This window comes from Bos grunniens, chromosome 24 (assembly GCF_055505025.1).
Source record: "Bos grunniens cultivar Pamir isolate PY7600 chromosome 24, Bosgru_T2T1.0, whole genome shotgun sequence".
NCBI classification, from domain to species: Eukaryota; Metazoa; Chordata; class Mammalia; order Artiodactyla; family Bovidae; genus Bos; species Bos grunniens.
This window is the reverse complement of record NC_141188.1, coordinates 47,273,324-47,295,969: the sequence shown is the minus strand read 5'-3', so window position 1 is coordinate 47,295,969 and position 22,646 is coordinate 47,273,324. Positions and strand designations below refer to the sequence as shown.

Here is a 22,646-nt window from a genome sequence, read left to right as displayed (position 1 = left end):
GAAGACATTGACTGCATGCTGATCACCAGCATGTAGACTCCAGACCAGTTGTAACCAGAAAACTACAAATAAGACTCCCAAAACATCACCTGTTACCTCACCATCAAGCAAACAGAGAATTGAGCGTGAACTGATCGCGTGCCCTCACTCTGTCTTAAAAAAGCCTCCGCTAAAAGTCATTGGGGATTTGGGGTCTCTTTGCTTGTTTCCCTTATTTGACCCTACAACAAACACCGTACTTCTCTTCACCATAACCAGGGGTCAGTAGGTTGGTTTTGCTATGTGTTGGGTGAGCAGACTCAAGTTTGGTTCAGTAACATGAGCAGCTGGATAACTGCTTTGTTGTTTTTGAAGATTGGGGATCAAAATACATGAAATTGTGTTACTGGAAAACCGGATTCACCTCTTGCTGGGTGTTGAGCCAAAAGTCACTAAGCCAGAGGTCCAGAGGCAGAATTTATCACTTGCAGCAAGTAAGGAGAACACTAGGGAATTTTCCCAACGCAGTGTCTCTCCTATCAGCAAAATTGGGGAAATTTTAAGCTAAGGGTATGTGTATATTCATTCAGCTTGAACTGGGGCAAATGTCACCATATTCCCAAGCTTTAGGTGGCTGCAGTCACAAGGATCAGAAAAGATCAACACATCATCACTTAGATTCCCGCTGATCTAGTGGTTGAGTGCTGGGGCTTGAGTAGGGGGAGTGGGAGGGTGTCTAAATTCTGCAAAACAGCTGAAGAAAGTGCCTACCCTTTGAAACAGAACTGGAAGTCTTTACAACTGATTTGTTATCTTTGCTATTGTTACTTTTCTAGTCTGGTAATACTCCTCTGTTCTTTTGTTCCCTTAAGATTATCATTACTGAGACTCATTCAAAGGGAAGCATTGTGGCCAGGCTTACATTACAAAATGGATTAGGTCTAATAGGACTTCTCTAAAAAACATGAATAAAGTATAATGCTGATTAAGTTGCCCCTAACAGATTAAGTTCAGGGAAGCCTAAAATAAAGCAGATAGAAAAGTTAGAAAAATAAAATGGTTCCTCTTATGTCAAATAAGCCATGCCTGGTTTTCTTTATCTGGGGATTCCCCCCAACCCCAACCTATCTGCTTACAACTGTATTTTATATGTTGTTAGGTCATAAACAAGGCACTGTAAAGACTCCATCTCTGGAGTCCTTTCCATTTTTTATGCCATATTCTTGGATAGTTTCCCTTGCCACCCACATCTCAACTATTTTATACCACCACCAGACAGAACAGCTCACATTCATTTCATTTATCAAATAATCAATATTCATTGAGCCTACCATGTACAGGCTACTGTTCTAGAAGCCCTTGGGATGCCTTAGGCAACAAAACAAAGACCCCTGATTTTAAGGATCTTACATTCTAGCCAGGTTGACAGACACAAACAAAAGCAAATTATAATAGCATTTTAACAGGTACTAAGCACTTTGGAAGAAAATAAATTGTAGAACTGGGAAAGGGAGAAGGAGCCAAGTTTTCCCATCTGGAATTTTTAAATGAAGGTGTGTAAAACCCATACGAAAAACACTTCTATGGGTCTTGTCTTTTTGCCTTCTCGTCTGCCCTCTTTGGTGCAGCTGTCTCTTTGCTGCCTGGGATCTGGAGAGTAATGATAATAACTACCATTTACAGTTGGTCCATAAAGAAGGCTGAGCGCTGAAGAATTGAGGCTTTCAAGTTGTGGTGCTGGAGAAGATTCTTGAGAGTCCCTTGGACTGCAAGGAGATCAAACCAGTCAGTCCTAAAGGAAATCAACCCTGAATATTCGTTGGAAAGACTGCTGCTGAAGCTCCAAATACTTTGGCCACCTGATGGGAAAAGCCGACTCATTGGAAAAGACCATGATGCTGGGAAAGACTGAAGGCAAAACGAGAAGGGGATAATGGACGATGAGATGGTTAGATAGCATCACCGACTCAATGGACATGAATTTGAGCAAACACGGGGAGACAGTGGAGCACAGATGAGCCTGGCATGCTACAGTCCATGGGGTCACAAAGAGCTAGAAATGACTTAGCAACGCAACAACCAGCACCATTTACAGATATGCAGGCGTATACCAGGCACCTTAACGATCAGTCCATTTAATCTTCTTTACACTGGTAGAGGCAAGTATCATCTTTCTCCTTCACACAAGAGGAAACTGAAACGCCCACCTGGAAGGGCATCAAAGTTCTTGAGCACAAAGCATAGATTTAGGCTGATTGGTCCTAGTTATCTAAAGGTCAAAAGAAGGCTAACAAGCACTGTCCCCAGGCTCCTTTAGGCCAACGTGGGTGAGGTGTGCAAGCACTCCGGGGATCCAGACCCAGTGCAGCTTAGTGGAGGTTCCGGCGATAAGGACGCGATCCCACTTCGGAGAGTAAGCCGGTCACCCAGGACAATCCAAACGCAAGTGGGGCGGAGCCAGGCGGCCCTGCACGCGGGTTAGGGGGTGGGGCCTGAATGGAAGGGGGCGTGGCCATAATCCTCCTGTGAAAAGGCCTCCCGAAGTGGTTTGCCCTAAGTTGCGGCCCGTAGAGGCTCCGAGTTGCCGCCCCTCTCCGGGAGTGGTGGAGATTCGATCATGTGACAGTTGGAGGCCGGAAGTCGGCAGGTTGTGGAACGCGCAGGGTTTTGACAAAAACAAGCAGCGACTGAGCCATTGCAGGGTCTATGGCAGAGGCAGTGAGGCCCCCACGCCGGGCCAAGGCCAAGGGCAGCCGGACTAAAACCAAGGTGAGGGGAACTCGCCCATCCCACTCTGCCCAGCCCCTGGAAGTTGCGTGCTGTCTCCTTTTCCTCTCTTCGGCCTCTCCAGCCAACTCTGCCCGTCCCCTGAGCCCCTCTCAGCCTCTGCTCCCACCTTCCCATATTTGATCCCTCTGCCCATTGACACCAGACCTGTTCCTCTGTTCCTTCTTCACGTCCTCCTGCCAGACTTTGCCAGGAGCCTATTTTTTTCTTTTTCCTCCTGTGATCTCTCTAGGTGCTTGGTTTTCTGCTGCGTTCTTGACTTCCCGCATCTAGGTCTGGATTTCGGTTGGGAAGCAAATTTTGTCTTCCTAGGCTCAGCTTTGATTGACTTTCACCTTTTTAACTTGTGAATATTTTGAGCCTCTCTCCGCATTAAGAGAAAAGGGACCGCTCTTCCACGAATGTATCCTCCGGTAGAACTTTACAGTGGGAGACAGAAAGTAGACTGTAGTGATGTGGCTTTTCAGTTTAAAAATGCAAGATGACCGTGGCGCTGCTGCTGTTGATTTCTCATTATCCTGGCTGTTTGTGATGGGGCGTGAATGACCAGAAGTGAAATCAGAGAGGGATTCACACAACAGGGACGGGTTTGAATTCTCTGGGTTTCCTGGATTATGCTAACGTGTGGTATTAGTGTGGTTTTAAAGTTGATCTTTCTTGTTTTTAGGTGCAGTCTGGTTTTTCATTTTGTTCCCATATGTTTTCTGAAATGACGATTTTTTACTGTTTTACAGTGAACAGAATAAATGCTGTGCGAGAATAGCTTGGACATAGATAATTTTGGCTTACCTGAAACTGAATTTATATTAAGGAAATAATGAGAATAGTATTAAAGCGACAGGATATTGCCTTTTCTACAAGTAGGTGATGTCTACAAGTGCAGGTGTGACTTAAAAATAATACCAAAATAGGAATTTCTTATGAGAACAAGATTTTAACAGGACATTGGTGTTCAGACATACTGTATTTAATAAGCTGTAAATGATTTTATGCACATCAGTGATCTCATGTCTGTGAGGAGTTATTCTTTGGGGAGAAAGCCATTTTGCTACCTAATTCCAGAAAAATTTTTAAGAGAAATAATTTTGCATTGTACCGAGCTATCTAAATGGACGAGAAAGTAAAAGGCCATTCGTCAGCCATTGAGCATACAGTCCCTGAACCTAGAATACAGTATCAATCTACAAGGAGCTGAATCTTAATTCTCAATCTATGGTTTTTTTCAGAATGACTGGTGAAACTAAAGCCTAGATAACTTAAGTGATAAGCCGTTAGTCATACAGTTAGTAAGAGAACTCAGGGTAAAACCAGAAATCTTAAATCTCAATCCAGTAGCTTAGTAATTGTTATACATATCTTTATGTATCTGTGAAAGTCGCTCAGTTGTGTCTGACTCTTTGCAACCCCATGGACTTGTAGCCTGCCAGGCTCCTCTGTCCATGGAATTCTCCAGGCAGGATACTGGAGTGGGTAGCCATTCCCTTCTCCTGGGGATCTTCCCAACCCAGGGATCGAACCCAGGTCTCCCACATGGCAGGTGGATTCTTTATCGTCTGAATCATCAGGGAAGCCCATATATATCTATAGATACAATGTTATAAATACTTAAAAAATACTTATTAAGAGAATTCTCTGTCAAGTTCTTTGTTTAGAACAGGGTTTCTAAAATAAAAATTAAAAACCAAACTTTTAAATCCATCATGAAAAGTCATTTGCTCGTTTTATATTGGCATATTGTGGGCAACTTCCCTATAGAAGTTGGGCTTCCCTTGTGGCTCAGCTGGTAAAGAATCTGTGCAATGCGGGAGCTCTGGGATTGATCCCTGGATTGGGAAGATCCCCTGGAGAAGGGAAAGGCCACCCACTCCAGTATTCTGACCTAGAGAATTCTGTAGACGGTCTGGGGTTGCAAGGGTCAGACACAACTGAGCAACTTTCACTTCACTTCTGTATAGAAGAAAAAATTTATTTTATTATCTTTTAATGTTTAAAGGAAAACTTCATTCCAGAGGTATTTTTCCAAAACCAAAAGTCCTTGACATGCTTTTAGCCACCTTCCAAATCTCTTCAAGGATTGAATTTTGCCAATTATATTTTGTAATTGATCTCTTGATTCTGCCCATTTCTCTTCCATCCTAAGTCCACCATCCTTCAAGGATGATTTCTTGGATTTTTGCTAAAATGGCCTTTCCAAATTTATTCTTGCTTCCCATTCTCTAAACTAAAGCTGGACTGATATTTTTATTAACAAACCTCAAAATGATCACTCTTCTTAAAAACCTTTCAAAGATTTCTTATCATCCAGAGGCTAAGAATCCAAAGTCCTTAGTATGGACTCAAGGCCCTGATTGGTCTGGATTCTATCTTTCTCTTCAACCTCAGGTCTTCACTACTGTCTCTGTTGACCCTCAGTCATACATGTCCTTTCCTGCTTTGGGCTTCCCTTGTGGCTCAGCTGGTAAAGAATCGGCCTGCAATGCGGGAGACCTGGGTTCAATCCCTGGGTTGGGAAGATCCTCTGGAGAAGGGAAAGGTCACCCACTCCAGTATTCTGGCCTAGAGGATTCCATGGACTGTATAGTCCATGGGGTCTCAGAGTAGGACACGACTAAGTGGCTTTCATTTTTCCTGCTTTAGGGCCTTTGCTCATACTGTTTCCTGTGCCCTGACACTTCTTCCAGTCCCTCTTCACCTGCTTATTCATGAGGTCTCTGCTTAAATAGTACTTCCCTCTTTACCCACATAATCCCCCCACCCCAGTAGTGCTTTGCACCTCTCTTTGTCACTTGTCTCACTTGTAGTTACTTTGTTAACATCTCTCTTCTTCCTTAGACTGTGAACTCAATGAGGGAGGGACCTGTCTTTTTCCCAGTACCCTTCACAGCCCTTGTAGGCATTTGATAATGGTTGTTGAATGAAGGAAAAAATACCAGTATGGAAGAATATTGTTTCCAAGCTTTGTGGCTCAGAAGAATTTACTCTGGGAAATTTTCCTCTAGGTAGTGTGAGAATGGAGAAGGCAATGGCAACCCACTCCAGTACTCTTGCCCGGAAAATCCCATGGACGGAGGAGCCTGGTAGGCTTCAGTCCATGGGGTCGCGAAGAGTCAGACATGACTGAGCGACTTCCCTTTCACTTTTCACTTTCATGTATTGGAGAAGGAAATGGCAACCCACTCCAGTGTTCTTCCCTGGAGAATCCCAGGGATGGCAGAGCCTGGTGGGCTGCCGTCTACGGGGTCGCACAGAGTCGGACACGACTGAAGTGACTTAGCAGCAGCAGCAGCAGTGTGAGAAAACAAATGGGGAAAAGTCCACGATACCAGCAAGGCGCTCATACCTGTCAGTCTAGAAAATGAATTCTTCTTTTAGAGTAAACAGATTTATTTCTTAGTGCTGGTTGTGGTTTGGCTGGGATCCTGAAGCCCAACAGTAATGAAGTCCTTTACCCTTGTGGTATAATTTGGTGACTGTTTATGGAACCATATAAAGTAGTTCTAAGGGGGTGGTTCAGGAAGTGAGTAGTGTCATGTGCTTTTGCCTTTAGATAGTTTGAGTGGCTTCTGACCCAGCAGCTGACCTGTATTTCTTAGTGTTAATCATCTGGAAGGTGACCTCACTTTGTTTGTTTGTGGTTATCTGGTGCTTGTCACTTGGTACACAAGAGACAGTCCTGACAAGTTTCACCTTGACTTCATTGATCTTGGTAGGTTGAGAATAGTAGATTTCCTTTATTTATTGTTTATGATTGCACTGGGTCTTTGTTTCTGTGCTTTCTCTAGTGGCAGCAAGCGGGGACTATGCTTTGTTGACTGCAGTGACTTCTCCTGTGGAGCATGGGCTCTAGGTTCACAGGCTTCAGTAGTGGTGGTGCTGAGGCTTAGTTGCTCTGCAGCATGTGGGATCTTCCTGGAGAACCAGGCATCCAGCCTGTGTCCCCTGCATTGGCAGGTGGTTTCTTAATCCCTGGACCACCAGGGAAATCGAGAACAATAGATTTTTAGATTGAACTTCCTCTGCAGAAGCAGTGTATTTTATAGTCATGGAAAGTATTTTTAAAGTTAGTATTAAATTCTGAATGTTAGCAACTCATTAATAGTAACAGCATATTGTAATTGCTAAGGACTGACTGAGATGTGTCCCAGAAAACTGATACCAGAAACAGAGACCTTTGCAGTCCCCATCCTCTCTTACTCCTTGGCCTAGATGATTTTTCCCTCTTAGTCCCTCCCTCCCATGAGTGATTATAGAAGTGAAATTGGGGGATGCTCTATATTGTTGAGCTCCTTTTGTGCCTCCTAAGATCCGTATTTTGTTTTTGGTGAATAAACTACACACTGATCACCCACTATGTCCAAGAAATTCTTCTAAGCACTTGGGGTGTAAGTGAAAGTGATAGTCGCTCAGTTGTGTCCGACTCTTTGTGACCCCATGGACTGTAGCCTGCCAGGCTCCTCTTTCCATGGAATTCTTGAGGCAAGAATACTGGAGTGGGTAGCCATTCCCATCTCCAGGGGATCTGCCTGACCCATGGATTGAACCTGGGTCTCCTGCATTGCAGACAGATTCTTTACCATGTGAGTCAACAGAGAAGCCTGAGATGTAAACAGAGGGGAAAAGAAAGAAGAACCTGGCCTTAGCATAGCCTGTGTTCTAGAAACAGAAGACAAAACAGAAAACTCTGTAGGTAAATAAGTAAATCACATAGAAGATAACAAGGGCTACAGAAAAAGAAAAATGAACTGAGTAAGGAGTTGAGTACTGGTGAGAGATTAGGATGGGTTGTGATTTTTAATGGGCTGTCAAGGTAGTCCTTGTTGAAGATGAAATTTAAGTAAGGACAGGAAAGAGATGAGGAAGTTAGCCATGTGGATCTTGGGAACAACTGGGGCAAATGCCTTAAGGCAGTGGCATGTCTGTGCTGTCCTGGGGACTTCAGGGAGGCAGTGTGGTTAGGGTGAGTGAGAGGCAGAGTGAGTGAGGGGAGAGGACCTGAGATGAAGTCAGAAAGGTGACACAGGGCTAGGTCGAGTAGGGGCTTGTCGGCCACTGTAAAAATGGCTGCACTTGAATGGCCTTTCACTTGCACTTGGAGTGAAATGTGCAGTCACCCCAGGGTTTCAGGGAATGGCAAGCCACTCCAGTGTTCTTGCCTGGAGAATCCCACGGACAGAGAAGCCCGGCGGGCTGCAGTTGGTGGGGTTGCAAAGAGTCGGACACGACTGAGTGACTAACACACACACACACGCACACAGGATTTCAAGCAGAGGAGTGATACAACTGAAGTCATTTTAAAGGGTCACTGTGCTTGTTTTGATGAGAACAGTCTGTAAGGGAGCAAGAGGAGGAGTAGAGAGACCATCTAAGAGATTTTTGCTGTGATCCAGGCAGGAGGTGATGGTGTCTTGGTCCAGAGTTTTAAAGTGTAAGTGATGAGAAAGGTTTGAAATCTGGGGGTTTCTGAATATCTAGCTAAGAAGATTTGTTGGTGGTGTGGATGTGGAATGTGGAAACAGTCAAGGATGACTCTGAGATGGAGGAGGCAGTGAGTAGAACAGCTGTTGGGGGCAGATGAGGAATTCAGTTTGGGACATGCTAATTTTGAAGTAAGTGTCTATTAGACCTCCAGTTGGGTTGGATATGTGAATCTAAAGAATGGGAGAGTGCTCCAGGCTGGAGCTCTCTTTTACGAGCTATTGAAAACTAGAGTCCAAGTTACCTTAGGAGTGAGTGTAGTGTAAGAAGATGACAAGAAGAGATTCAGGGGCACTCCAATTTTAAGAGCTTGCGGAGAGGTGGAGAAATCAACAAAGGAGTATGATGTGAGGTAGTAAGTGTTCCCAGTGCCCTTACCTGACTGTGGGATTCTAGAAGCTGAGAGAATCATGTGTAAGAGAGGAGGAGGAAGAGATCAAGCATGGAAAGTGCTGTGGATACCTGTAGTAAGATTGTTAAGAGCAACACGAAAGAAATGGCAGCTGAGAGGAGATGTTGTATTCATAGCAAAATGTGTAACCCCCATCTTTCTCCTTTTTATTTGTAAAGCATTCTTGTACATCCGAAGGAGAGCGGGTAAAATTGCCCTGAGGGCTCTTGATGTTATAGTTGGACCCGTGTGTCCAAGCCTTGTTTATCTCTTCTACGCCACAGGCATTGTGCTAAGTGCTGTGGATATAGACATTCATGATAAACTGTGCCTGCACTTAAGTGATCCCACAGAAGTTTTCTGTGTAATGTGTAAAATTGAACCTTTATCATTTACGAAAGTAGCTCATCAATAGTTTGAAGGATAGAAAGAGGCTGTATTTTTTTTTTTTTTTTTTAACTTAGTACAGTTTAAAGCGGAAGAACTGCAAGTGATGTATGGAAATTTCCCATTTATTTTCCAGAACTTAAAAAAAAAATAACTTTTTTTCCTGATTACAGAAGTGCTCATTGCTTAAAAAAAGTGTGTATCTGTGAGTGCATCACAGAGAGAGAGAGAAATGTACAACACAGAAGTGAAAGGCCCCAAATTCTGTCTCTTGGAGATAACTGTAGCAGTTTGTTATGTTCTTCAGGATTTTCCCCCTACACATATGCCAACACTCCAAGACATATTTACTACAATGTATGGTTAACTATTGGAGTAGGAAATGGCAACCCACTCCAGTATTCTTGCCTGGAAAATTCCGTGGACAGAGAGCCTGGTGGGCTGCAGTCCATGGTATCACAGAGAGTTGGGCGTAACTGTGCATGCACCCATCCACACACATGGTTAAGTATATGTATATTTTCTATGTTTATTAACAACTCTTCCATTTCTGTATAACTTCTTGATTATAACATCTTGATTTCTTCTATGGAATTATTTTAAAATTGATTCTCTACCTGTATCTAACTTAGAGATCAAAATAAAGAAATATAGATTCTTTCTAATCTCTAGGCCATTTTCAGTTGTAAGAAACATGTCTTTTGGTTAAAATAAAATTAAGCTCTAATTTTTTATGGATAACTGGATACATGTGGAGTTCTGTTTGAATTTTATTTTGTCATCTGTATGATTGTTATATATGCAACATGTTCTGCTTAACTCAAGTAGGCAAAGTAATTGTTGGCTTTCTTTTTTATTTTTAAATGAAATGTTGTGTTTTAAGTGTAAGAATATGTTCAGGTTTTGGCATAAAACTTCAGTTTCCTCTGGATGCATTGGCTAATCCCTTTGCTTTCTGAGAGGCATGTCAAAATAAACTTCTGAATATGCTAGAGCATGTAGTAACTGTAAATATTTGTTGGATAATTTGTTCATTTTAGGATTCTAGTACTTAGGAGCTCAGCATGCAGTTGGTACTCAGTAAATTCTTGTGAATTATGAGTTGTCATTTTTATTTCAATAAATATATATTGAACAAAGTGCCGAAAATCAGAGGCAGGTCAGACCCAAAAAGGGTAAGATATAGTCCCTGGTCTGCAGATACTTGTGGTCTGTTTGGGGAACACACTGTAAAGATGAATAGCCATACGTGGTGGCTTGTGACCAGGACTGGGGGGTAGGTACATACTGCAGAGTTCAGAGTAGAACAGGTGTGGCGGAAGGCTTGATGTGGTCATTGACAGTTTTGTCTTGAGAAGGGATCATCAAAGGCCCTGAACGCCAGAGTTAAGAGGCAGTCTTTAATTAAGTGGAGAGCCATGATTGTTTTGTGGTGTTTGGGGTTGGTTGTTTTAAGGAGACCAGTCTTATAATGGTGTCTGGGTGAATTGATGGTGGGGCAGAGGCTGAAGGCTTGGGACCTTTTGGGACCTGCTCCCCTGTTCTGTGCTTTGGAGAAGGGAACTGAGCCGTCGGGAGCTCACCACTGCTTAGGGGCCCTGGCGTTGGTGGTGATCACAGTGTGCGCACCCAGAGGTCCTGTCCTATCCAGGGGTCTGTGAGGGGCAGGCAGACCTTTGCCACCCTCTCAGACAGTTGTGCCTCTCACAGTTGCTCATCCTTCCCTCCCTCCTGCCTTCTCTGGTATGTCCAATCCGTTCTTTGAATCAGATGACCAGCTTCTTCTCTCTCCTTTCCCCTACTTCCTTCCCTGGAGCAACTCCAGGGTAATTCCTTCTTGGACCTAACTTCTGTAAGAACACAGGTGGAGAATTAAACAGAGAAGCACTGAGTTATCCTCCCAAGAGAAATAAAGCCCAAAGGCATGTGTTCCTCCCTGGGAGGGTTCAGAGGTTTTAAAAAAATTCTTTGATGATCTAACCACAGTATCTGTTCTTCTGGTTTGAATTATTCCCACGAAGGTAGATCCGGTGGAAATGAACTTGCAGGTTTGTTAGTAGCAACTGGAGACTTCATTTTGTTTAGCGGAGAGGAAGAATTTGAAATTGCAAGGGCAGTGGTGGAATAGAAAAAGAGGAAGTGGTTTGGTGGGGTTAGAGGTGGGCAGCGAGGGACAAAGGGGAGTTAAAAACTACCTGAAGGACAGGCTGGAGAGGAAGCCCGAGGTGGCCCGTGGCGCGAGGGAAGTGTGTCTGTTTGCTGCGCCGCTGACCACATGGCCCACTTGGGCCTACTTCCAGCTTCCTGTCTTCTTTCCAGTTAGCGTGTAACACCCCCAAAGGTCTCTAACAGTTTTAGCAAAGAGAACTAAAATTTTCTCCCTCTATTCCGCATTCCAGTCTCTAATTCCTTACTTTTCACTTACTTCTCAAGTCTTTTAAGTTTTTAAAATCTTTCATCTTTTCATCTGGCAGCTTGGTTGAGATATAATTCACACACTGTACTTACTTGTTATTCAGTGGTTTGGGGGATAATCACAGGGGATGGGTCACCATCACCACGGGCAGGAATGCCACTCTCTTTTCTGTAGAGGAAGCATTGTGTTGCCATCCCACTAGCAGCATGTGAGGGTACTAATTATTCTACATCCTTCTCAACATTTATTATTATCTGACCTTAGTCATCTTAGTGGGTGTGATGTATTACCTCATTGTGATTTTGATTGCGTTTCTCTAATGACGAATAGTATTGCGTAATTTTTTATGTGCTGTTTGTATTATCTTTGGAGAAATATCTGTTTAGCTCCTTTACTTCTTTTTAAATTGGGTTGTTCATCTTTTTATTATTGAGTAACACATGTTTACTTTTTAAAAATTCTGGATATAAGCCCCTGATAAGATAATGGGTTCAAAGACATTTTCTTACATTCTGCAGAGTTGTCTTTTCATTGGCTTCATATTTTCAAACTTTAAAATCTTTATGATGTCCAGTTTGTCTGCTTTTTTCTGGTGTTGTGTGCTTTTGGTGTCATGTCTAACAAGGCTTTGCATAATCCAGGGTCATTAAGGTTTACTCCTATTTTTTTTTTTTTTTAAAGTTTAAAAGTTTTAGCTCTCATATTAGGTCTATGATCCTTGTTGATAATTTCTGTATATGATATAAGGTAAGGGTCTAATTTGATTCTTTGGATATCTGGTTGTTAGCACTATTTGTTGAAGGCTGTCCTTTCTTGGCATCCTCGATGAAAATCAGTTGACTTTAAATGTATCAGTAAGAGTTTATTTCTGGATTTTCAGTTCTAATTCATTGATCTATTTGTCTATCCATGTGTTAGAACCCCACTGTCTTTATTACTGTAGTTTTATAGTAGATTTTGAAATTGCGAAGTATGAGATTTCCAACTTCATTCTTTTTCAAGATTGTTTTGTCCATTCTGGGTTCTTTGTATCTCCTTAAAAGGTTAAGGATCATCTTGTCATTCTCTGCAAAAATGGCAGCTGGGATTTTGATAGAGGTTGTGTTGAATTTGTATATCAATTTTAGGAGTATCGCCATATTAACAGTATTGTGATCTGATCCATGAATATAACCCTTTCAGATTTTGTTCTGTAATTTTCAGAAGATAAATTTTACACTTCTTTTGTTAAACTTACCTCTAAGTATTTTGTTCTTTGTTATAAATTAAATTGTTTTCTTAATTTCATGTCATTATTGTTCAACTCACTAAAGTATAGCCTCTATCTTGATGAGTACACCAGTATTTCTCCACTGTGGTAACCATTGGCCTCCCCTCCTAGTCTTCTCTTTCTGACTTCTCAATCTGACAAACCTGTTTTTTATAGCTAGTGTGCTAAATATCATTGCAGTGTAATTGGATCCACTTTTTCATTTTCTTATAAATAATCCCACAATGCTTTCCTGCTATTCATGACTTGAGGCATTTTGACACGGTGCTTTGCATGCACTGTGTGGCTGTTTTCTGAATCTGATACGTGCGGTTCACAGTGTGGATTAGAGCCGTTGTGGAGGGACACATTGCTTCTTGGATCACTGCTATTTGTAAACATTTAGTAGTTCATTACCAGCAAGCTGAGCTCAAATTGCCTTTCGCAAACATTTGTCTTTTCTTCTTAATATTAGGTGCATGTGACTGTTTTACTTTTTTGGTTATTGTCAACTTTTATTTATTTTTTTTGCTGGACATTTGCAGGATAGCATAATCCATTATCAGTTATTACTGTGTAACTATCATTTTGCCTTTCTTAAAATTTCATAGGGAAAGGGAAGTATTTGAGTGATTCAGTCCTTTTTTAGTTTCTTTGTAACAGTTTTATTTAAATAAATAATAAATTTCTCCATATTTCTTCTTTTTTTATCTAGCCTTGTTTCCTGTGTATCTAGTTAGTGTGTTAATACCAGAGATACTTCAGTTTGAAAAACCATAATCTATTTTATCTTATTTTTTAAATGGTTAAGATTTTTTGATTCGGGTATTTTTTCAAGTTAATTTTGGATTTAATGAAAAGTTACAAATATAATACAGAGAGTTCCATACTGAACTTTCATCCAGAATCTTCTTTTATTTTATGTAACTGTAAATTCTATGCTCCAGGACATTTATTGCAGCCAAGAAATTAACGTTGGTACAATGCTATTAACTAAAATACAGAACTTTTTTGGATTTCAACAGTTTTCTTGCTAATGTCCTTTTTCTGTTCCAGTATCCAGTCCAGGATCCTCCATTGCATTCAGTTATTATGTTTCCATAGTTTTCTCCAGTCTTTTGATAGTTCCTTAGTCTTGTCTTGTCTTTGATGATCATAACACTTAAGTTATTTTGTAGACGTTCCCTTAATTGGGGTTTTTGTCTGACGTTTTCTCATGCTTAGATTGAGGTTATACGTGGGTACAGAAGAGTCAATCAGCCTTCTCAGATCATAATATGGGAAGGTATTACTCATTATAATAACCCTGATCACTTAGTTAAAGTGTGGTCTGCCTGGATTCTCCACTGAAGCTTACTGTTTTTCCCTTTGTAATGACTAAATATTTAGGGGATACTTTGAGACTGTGTTCTGTTTCTGCTTAAATGTTTACTCTCATTCATTAGCAGATCTTGCCTCTTGCCTATGGCAGTTATTATCATGGTGTTTTAATTGTGATTTTCTGTTTTTCTCATTCCATCTACATTTATTAATTGAAATTCTTCTGTGAGGAAGAATGCTACCACTTTTCCATTAAGAAAAAAATATATGTATAAGCTCATGAATATATATTTTATTCTGAGGGTTATAATCCAGTATTATAGCTATTTATTTCATTGCTCAAGTTGCCCTGACATTTTCTGCCTAAATTTTGAATAAATATGTTTGTTAAGATGACAACCTATTGAAGCCTAAGATACTTGGAGACTGTTGTCTTTTATTTAACCACTAGAGAAGGCAGAGGCACCCCACTCCAGTACTCTTGCCTGGAAAATCCCATGGACAGGGGCGCCTGGTGGGCAGCAGTCCATGGGGTCGCTAAGAGTCAGACACGACTGAGCGACTTCACTTTGACTTTTCACTTTCATGCATTGGAGAAGGAAATGGCAACCCACTCCAGTGTTCTTGCCTGGAGAATCCCAGGGACGGAGGAGCCTGGTGGGCTGCCGTCTATGGGGTCGCACAGAGTGGACACGACTGAAGCGACTTAGCAGCAGCAGAATGGAGAACAGCCTAATTAAGACTTTTCCTCCAATCTTAATTCATAATTTGTTGCTTATTTCATGTCTTCCTCTGTTGGGATTAGACTAGTGAATCTCCCAAATTTAACATTCTCAAAATTGAATAATACAAAATATGAAGCACATTGCTTAGGAAGTGAGTTTAGATTTTTAAATACAATTTAAACATTCCTCATGTTGAAAGCATGTTATTGCTGTATTATAAATTATTTCACGTTATTCATCTTATTTTTAGGAAAAGAAGAAATATGAAACCCTTCAGAGGGAAGAGTCTGATGAAATCTCCCTTGCACAAACCTCCAGAGAGCTGGGAATCCTTACTCCGGCTTGTGAATTCAAAGGAGATGCTCCAAAGGAGTTAACCGATTCCCAGCTCCAGAATGATGCTAGTGGACAAAATGAGAGTGAAATGTTTGATGTACCACTCACCTCCTTAACTCTAAGCAATGAAGAGACTCTGACATGTAATACAGAGAGTTTGAACATGGGACAGGAGATCAGAGCCTGTGCTGGGGACGATGCAGTCGAGCTGAAGGTTGATCCTGAAGGCAGTGTTCGAACCACAGTAGAAACCCCCAAGAACTTTACTGAAATGGAGAAAGATACGTTGCTACAATGTAGAACTTCAGAAAGCATACAGCAGTCTAACGTTTCTTATATTCAGCAGGAAGTGGAAAATTTGCAGGTCGGAGAAACTCAGAATAGGAAAGAAGACAAAGAAGCCTTGGGTCTTTCTTCAGAGGTGCTACAGAATGTTGGCTTGCAGAGTTCTTGTGAAGCCAAAGACATTTTTCAGCCACCTAGAGTGAAAAAACTGTATCCCCAGTTGCCAACTGAAATTGCTGGGGATGTACCAGCTTTGGTGGCAGTGAAATCCTTGCTTCGTAATGAGCGACTCTACCCGGAGCTCCCATCTCAACCAGAAGTAGTACCATTTACTAAAGAACAGCTAAAGATCTTTGAGCCCGGTTCATGGCTGGAAAATGTCGAGTCATATTTAGAAGAATTTGACAGCATGGCTCATCAGGACAGGCATGAATTTTATGAGTTACTTTTGAACTACTCACGCTGTAGGAAGCAGCTGCTGCTGGCTGAAGCTGAGCTCCTTGCTCTGACATCTGATTGCCAAAATGCTAAAAGTCGACTGTGGCACTTCAAGGAGGAACAGTTGTCTGTCCAGGTGTGTTGACTGGTGTTCTGTAAAGTTTGCAAGAACCGGGGTATTTGCAGTGGAACTCCTTTTCCTGTGATGCGATCAAGGTCTGGAATCTGCTCCTTGTACTCACACTGACCTTGTACTTGCTCTTGACAGATTTGGTGGTGAAGGGAAGCTGGAGGAGATATCAGGGAGAAACGTGTGATTTCCCCCATCCCTAATCTTCATTCCTTAGGAGACTTGTGTATCTCTTTGTAGGTATGAAGGAGCCCGTGGAGAGGGAGACTTTTGAAAATACTGAGAAAGGGGTTAAAATAAAGAACACAGCTGTAGGGTTAACATTGGAAAGGAGAGAGGTTCCTTTCTTTTGAGCAGAATCACAAAGAATGATGAGGGAACATTCAGAGATGTTTTGAGGTCTCTTGAGTTGAGGGGCTATCACCTTGACCTCACTGTTTATAAAGTAGAAGGTAAGATTTTCTGTTTTCTTGCATCTTTCCCCTACCTACTTCATCTTAGGGTTTCTCTTCTCTGAACTTGTGACGCCTTTGTGATTGGCATTATACTCCTTGGCACCTGGTTATGTATTAGTTTTATAGTTTTCTATGTGGTAGTATTGTTCCCTCACTGTGATTTTTAAGCCCTTTGAAGATGTACTGAAGCCTGTGTGTCATATACAGATTGCCTGGTTACATCAAGAGCAAAGGTAACTGGCTTCATATCTTACATCTTACCCTTTTGTCCACTGCTAGGGTATCTGTGCAGATCAAGTGAAAGTTTCAGGCCATCATCGCTACCAGAGAGTGGAGATGAATGAAAATGCACTGGCTGAGCTAAAGAAACTGTTTGATGCCAAATCCGAGCACCTCCACCAGACCCTGGCTCTGCATTCTTACACTTCTGTGCTCTCACGGTTGCAAGTGGAGTCTTACATCTACTCGTTACTCAATAGTTCGGCTGTTCTGAGATCTTTAGCAATTTATCAGGAAGGCCAAGGTGTGTAAGTAATGAAAGCCTCACTCTTCTTCTTTTTTTTTTTTTTTAAGCCTCACTCTTGTGGTCTAAAATGAAAAGAGAATTGAGGGATACAGTCTGGTTGAATTGATTGTGCGCTGATTGATATTTGTAAGGGACCACCGTTTGTGCTTGCTGTCTTACTTGGCGTCTCCCAGTACAGGTTAGGGTTGACCCCTACCTTAATAACATTTCTTGAAAGCAGTGCCAGGTCTCCCTTCCCTGTGGACTGTCTTTCTCGGCTCTTCTAGGAAGCCATAAGTTTGCTTTTTATCATTAATGTCTCTTCCTGTCCTAATTTATGTGCTTGTTACCAATTCAAGTCCAAGTACGGTTTCTGATTCTAAAACCTAGAGCTCTTTTTCATTCTCTGTCTGTTGCACTTTATTTTTGCTTGTCCATTTTGTTCGATTGTTTAATTTTCATCAGAACGTTTATAATGTTTTGTATTTTTAGTCTTATTTTGGATTTTAAGAGATTAGCCTTTATTATATAATGTGTAAAGTGTTAATTATGCAATTTTTATTTCTTGGAGAGATATTTGAATCATTTAGATAAGAAATCCTTCCCCTTGTGGTTTTCATAACTAATCAAAGAGCTGGGGATGGCAGAGATCTGCTGATGTTTAAATAAAAAATGAATTTTGATGAAGTTAATTTTTTCTTGCTCTGAACTACTTCACAAAGTTAAATACTTTGTTTTCAGTTTCTATAGTGGAAATTCATATTTTGATGTAGCTTTCCTCCTTGGATGTTCATCTGAAGTAAATATTTTGAATAGTTTATTCTCGTTGTTGTTTTTTAAGAAGAGACACTAAAACTTCTCCCCGATACCATTTGCAAGGGATTCATTCTATCCTCTTTTTAACTTACAGCTTCTAAACAGGCGGAGAGTGTTCCCTCTGACCTGTGTCAGCTGAAGGAGTGTATCAGTGTCTTGTTCACGTTCACCAGGAGAGTTCACGAAGATGCTCAGTTCCATGACGATGTCCTTCTCTGGCTGCAGAAATTGGTGAGGAAATAGGCATGGTAGTCTTTCTATTATTTCCCTGATAATTTAAGAATTATCTCTTATGTCCTCATAGTTTTTTCTTCAACAGCTTATTCAGCTAATTCGTTTAATGTGTTAGTGACATTTTTTTTTGCTCATGACACACAGAAATAAATTATCCTTATCCTAGTGCCTTATTAAGCACATAGTGCTTTTCTCTCTGATAAACTTTATGTTCAGTGATCTCTGGTCTTCAGTTTTGGAAGAAATGGAAATGTGGGAAGTATGCTAAATTTAAGTGTCTTCAGAATATAGGTTTGTTGTTCATATCACTTTTGTTTAATCATATGTTAATGCTATACTTAAATTTTTTTTTTTTTAAGGGAAAAGAATCAGGTTTTGGGAAATTTAGGAAAGATACTAGGTGCCTTATGGGATGAGGGGTTGTTTCTTGGTTATGTTTCTCAATGGGGCTCCCTTGGATGTTTCTTTTTTAGGTTCATGCTACAGTTCTTAGATGTGGACTTAGGTTCCAAGCATACTTACTTGGATTTGAGAACCTTGCAGACTGGAACTAGATTAAACTACTTGACTTATATCTATTCGTATATGGCCAGGAACATTAATGTTTTGTAATTTGCCAGATACTAAAAATTGGGTTTGCAGAGAAACTGCTTATGATATTTTTAGCATAGTGCTCATAGATTCTTAGTCCTCTGTACCTCCGTGTAGAAACTCAGCCAGTCAATGGTATATCTTATGTCTGGTTACTCTTTTGAAAGATCACATGTATTTAAGTATCAGATAGATGATTGCACTAGGCCCCTAGAAGTAGTCGTCTTAATAAACAGTAAAACTCTACGTCCTTTGCTGTTCAGGTATCAGTGTTACAAAGAGCGGGCTGTCCTGGAGATCACCTCTTCCTTCTAAACCATATTCTTCGATGCCCAGCTGGTGTTAGTAAATGGGCTGTTCCTTTCATCCAGGTATGATGAATGACTTTCTAATTTTGAGGAGAATGGGGGAGATTTTGTTAAACATTGTTCCTGAGGAAGTTGCTTTCAGAAATAAGCCTACTTAAAATATATTGATATTTAAGATAAAATTATTAGGATATATCCAGCCTGTATAGGAGTTATTATGCTGCGCCTTCTTGGCCACTGAAAATTGATGAAGTTAAGGTAAAGATGCAGAAGTTTCGTTGTAGTGTGGCATGGTGGTTTCAGTGGTGTTTAATCCTGTAAGGTTTCTGTGTAGGAAGGCTTGCTAGGACTTACTTCTGCAATATTCAACTTTGAATATTCAATAAATTCAATATTCCTTAATTAATCCATCCTACACTGTAGTTGGTGCAGATAAAAAAGAAACCACCAGCATCTCAGAGTTCTTTAATACTAGCAGAGATCTCACATCTGCATGATCACTTGAGGCATCGATGTATGGTTTACGGGTTCCTCCTCTCTGCTGCTTGCCTTAGGGTTGTGTTGTTACTCATCGCAGCCCCTTCAGATGGGCGGGTAGGAGCCAAACGTGTGCCAGGTTCCTTCTGCATTTTATCTTTTCTCTAGTATTTCTGGTGGCAAGAAATTTGAATCGTTTTAGGTAGAAGGAAGTTTTTTTAAAAAAATCTTATCTTTGGATTAAAATAGCAGTATAATCCTCTTTCCCATATTATTTCAGATAATTGATGTAAGTGACTGAGCTGCCTCTGTTCTCTGAGTGCATCGAGCCCAGTCAGTACTGCCAGGTAACTCTGAGGTGTTCTCATTCTTGTGGATGAGGAGCCAGTTTCACCTCTGTTTTCTTAACAGCTCCCTTGTCAGAATGCTGGTGAATTCAGACTATGGCTACTTGGGTTGTTGGTTTTCTGCAGTATGCCTTTTCCTTTTCTGATTTCAGATCAAAGTGTTGAATAACCCATCAGGAGTCTTTCATTTTATGCAGTCCCTTGCCCTGCTGATGTCTCCTGTCAAGTAAGTGTGGAAGAGCTTCGTAAAGTAGAAATTAAAATGTTCTGTCAAACAATTGGCTTCCTAAACTGCCCAGATCCAAGCAATTGCTAAGGGAAGAGTCAGCATTCCAGAATTTAACAATTCAGCTTTTCTTGGGGTTTAATACCCTTTGTCCCAAAGTGACCCTCTTAACTGCTTTTTTTTTTTAATTGATTAACTTTTTTGGGTGCCTCCTTTTAATGGTCTGCCATTCCGGCCATATATGTCATTGTGGTGCTGTGGGGAGAAAAAAAAGTTTCTTTCCTTCAAAGGAGAGATTTAGTGGCAAAGGTAAAAAAGCACAGTCAGAGATTCAAGTGCCAAATTGTATGGAACTATGATCGATGCTTCCCAGGTGGCGCCAGTGGTAAAGAACTCACCTGCCAATGCAGGAGATGCAAGAGACACAAGTTTGATCCCTGGCTTGGGAAGATCCCCTGGAGAAGGAGATAGCAACCCACTCTGGTATTCTTGCCTTGAGGATCCTATAGACAGAGGAGCCTGGTGGGCTACAGTCCATGGGGTCACAAAGAGTCGGACATGACTCAGCTGCACACACACACAATTGATGCAGTAGAAATGAGTAAAGAGTAGAGTGGAGTAGTCAGAGGGTTCCAGGTGAATGAGCTGGATTTGAAGACTGGAACTGATTTCGGCGGGAGAGGAGTAGGGAAGGCACTGCAGGGGGAGAAGGGAGCAGTGGCCCAGAGTGCAGGGAAGCGTAGCTGTGCAGGAGGCACGTTGGAGGCCAGCTGGGCTGCAGTGAAGGGGTGTGTGGGAGATGGTAATAAAGATGAGCAGCTAGAGGGGAGTCGGATTATAGAAGACCTAGAAATTAAGAGAGTTTTGAGATGGTCTGGCTTTTGAAGCAATTGAGGGTTTTTGAACATGGGTAAAAGTCGTATTTACGGAAGATTAGGGTGGACTGGAGGTAGAAGATGCACTTCTGCTTCACTGAGTCATGGTTGCAGAGGTCTGGCTCTCCTGGCTCTGGAGCCAAGTCCAGCATCTAGAGGGCACATCCTTACATGGGGAGAATGCAGGCTATGTCCAGGTGACCTGGAACTGTGTTACTACCACGGGCTCTTGATCCAGGAAAGCCTGTCTTCCTGAACCTGAATTGAGGTGATAGCAGTGGGAAGGAGAAGGTGGGAAACTGAAGGTCATCTTCCCAGGAAAGAATTAAGAAGCTGATTAAATAAGGAGAATGTGGGAAAGGGGTCCCTGGCTCAGACCTACCTCTGTAGACTGTGATTCTGACTGACTGAGAGGCTGTTGGCAGCCCTCAGACACTGAAAAGAAAAAGGAGAGCTGTCAGGGAAGGAGGAAGATTTGAGGTCGTTGGGGTTTACGGGAAGACACGTCTGAGTGACAGGTACCAGTGGACACGTGGAGCTCTACGGCTGGAGCCCTTCAGGTTGGAAGCTGGAAGTCACGGGGGAGAGCTCCTGGTGGAAGGACGGAATGGATGAATTCTCAGGGTCAGGTCAGAGAGGAGGAACAGAGAGCTGAGAACCACGTGGTGGTTTCAGAGAAGGAACTTGTGTGGTTACACCGACTTGTTAGGTCCAGCCAGCACCATGTGAAAGCCTGGCCGGCAGGAATTCCCCTAGATTCCTCTCTGTCACCGCCTGGATACAGGGACTGTTCCTACACATGTGTTTAGATGTGCTTTTCCCGCAGCCAGCTTTTGCATTACCTGCAGATTATCCTTTATTCAGTTAAGCATGTTTCCTGAATACTTTGTGGGCCAGTTAGAACTCAGGTACCACGCAGTCCTGGGTGTGCAGAGGCCTCACTGGAGGCGGGCGCTGTGCTGGCATAGCCGCTTCTCTTTACTGACCCAGGAGGGCCGTAGTCTCTACATCACTGATAGTGAAGCTTTGGTCTCCTTGTGTTTTAGCCAGTTATTATTTCTTGTTTTCTGATTCAAACCACTTGGAGATTGCGTTGATGCCAACTCTTCTTCAAGGTGAGTGGACAATCCAGAATGCACGCGGTGGGCTCTCTGTGTTTATGTTTATGTGACTGGAGCGGTTTCCTTTGTCCTTTAGAAACCGAGCTGAGTTCCTGTGCCACATGAAGCCCAGTGAACGGAATCCATCCTCCTCGGGGCCTGCGTCCGGGACGTGGACTCTAGTAGACGAGGGGGGAGAAGAGGTAACTCGTCATATCTGCAGCATTTTGATGAATTATTTATGAGCTCTCTCATGTGCCAACTATCATTTTAAGCGCCTCTTTTGTATTAGCCCATTTAATTCTCCCAACAGCCCCATGAGGCAAGTACTGTTTTCATCCCATATTAGAGATGAGGAAACAGGTACAGGATGAGGGTGAGGGAATTTGTCCCAAATCACAAGTCTTGAGCCTTTGTGCTGAGCTGGTGTCTGCTGCCTCCCTTCTCCAGACCATCACTGCATAGCTGGGAGAGTTTGGACCTGGAAGTGTTCACATACTGCATACTCTTTCTATTAGGGTTTTCTTTTATGTAGCATCCATTTTCTGGGCTTGGGATCTCACCTACAGATACTCAGCCTTTCTAATAAAGAGCTGGATCATACCAAGGTGGGCTTCCCTTATGGCTCAGCTGGTAAAGAATCCGCCTGCAATGCGGGAGACCTGGGTTCACTCTCTGGGTTGGGAAGATCCTTTGGAGAAGGGAAAGGCTACCCACTCCAGTATTCTGGCCTGGAGAATTCCATGGACTGTGTAGTCATGGGGTCCCAAAGAGTTGGACACCACTGAGCAACT

General features: G+C 42.0%; 1 protein-coding gene across 4 annotated transcripts in view; it reads left to right on the top strand.

Moving 5' to 3' along the window:
• Window positions 1-2,309: 2,309 nt before the first annotated feature.
• The window catches only part of EPG5 (ectopic P-granules 5 autophagy tethering factor), a 132,403-nt gene continuing 112,066 nt past the window's right edge, over window positions 2,310-22,646 (top strand). For all 4 annotated transcript variants that reach the window (XR_015154019.1, XR_015154020.1, XM_086373348.1 and 1 more), the window contains exons 1-7: window positions 2,310-2,748; window positions 14,980-15,924; window positions 16,653-16,896; window positions 17,789-17,925; window positions 18,783-18,890; window positions 19,804-19,877; window positions 21,950-22,055. Coding sequence is in view for 2 of the 4 variants with exons in the window: in XM_086373348.1 (XP_086229474.1) it covers window positions 2,686-2,748; window positions 14,980-15,924; window positions 16,653-16,896; window positions 17,789-17,925; window positions 18,783-18,890; window positions 19,804-19,877; window positions 21,950-22,055 (1,677 nt within the window). In the remaining 2 variants the exon portion in view is untranslated. The remainder of the gene's footprint in view (window positions 2,749-14,979; window positions 15,925-16,652; window positions 16,897-17,788; window positions 17,926-18,782; window positions 18,891-19,803; window positions 19,878-21,949; window positions 22,056-22,646) is intronic.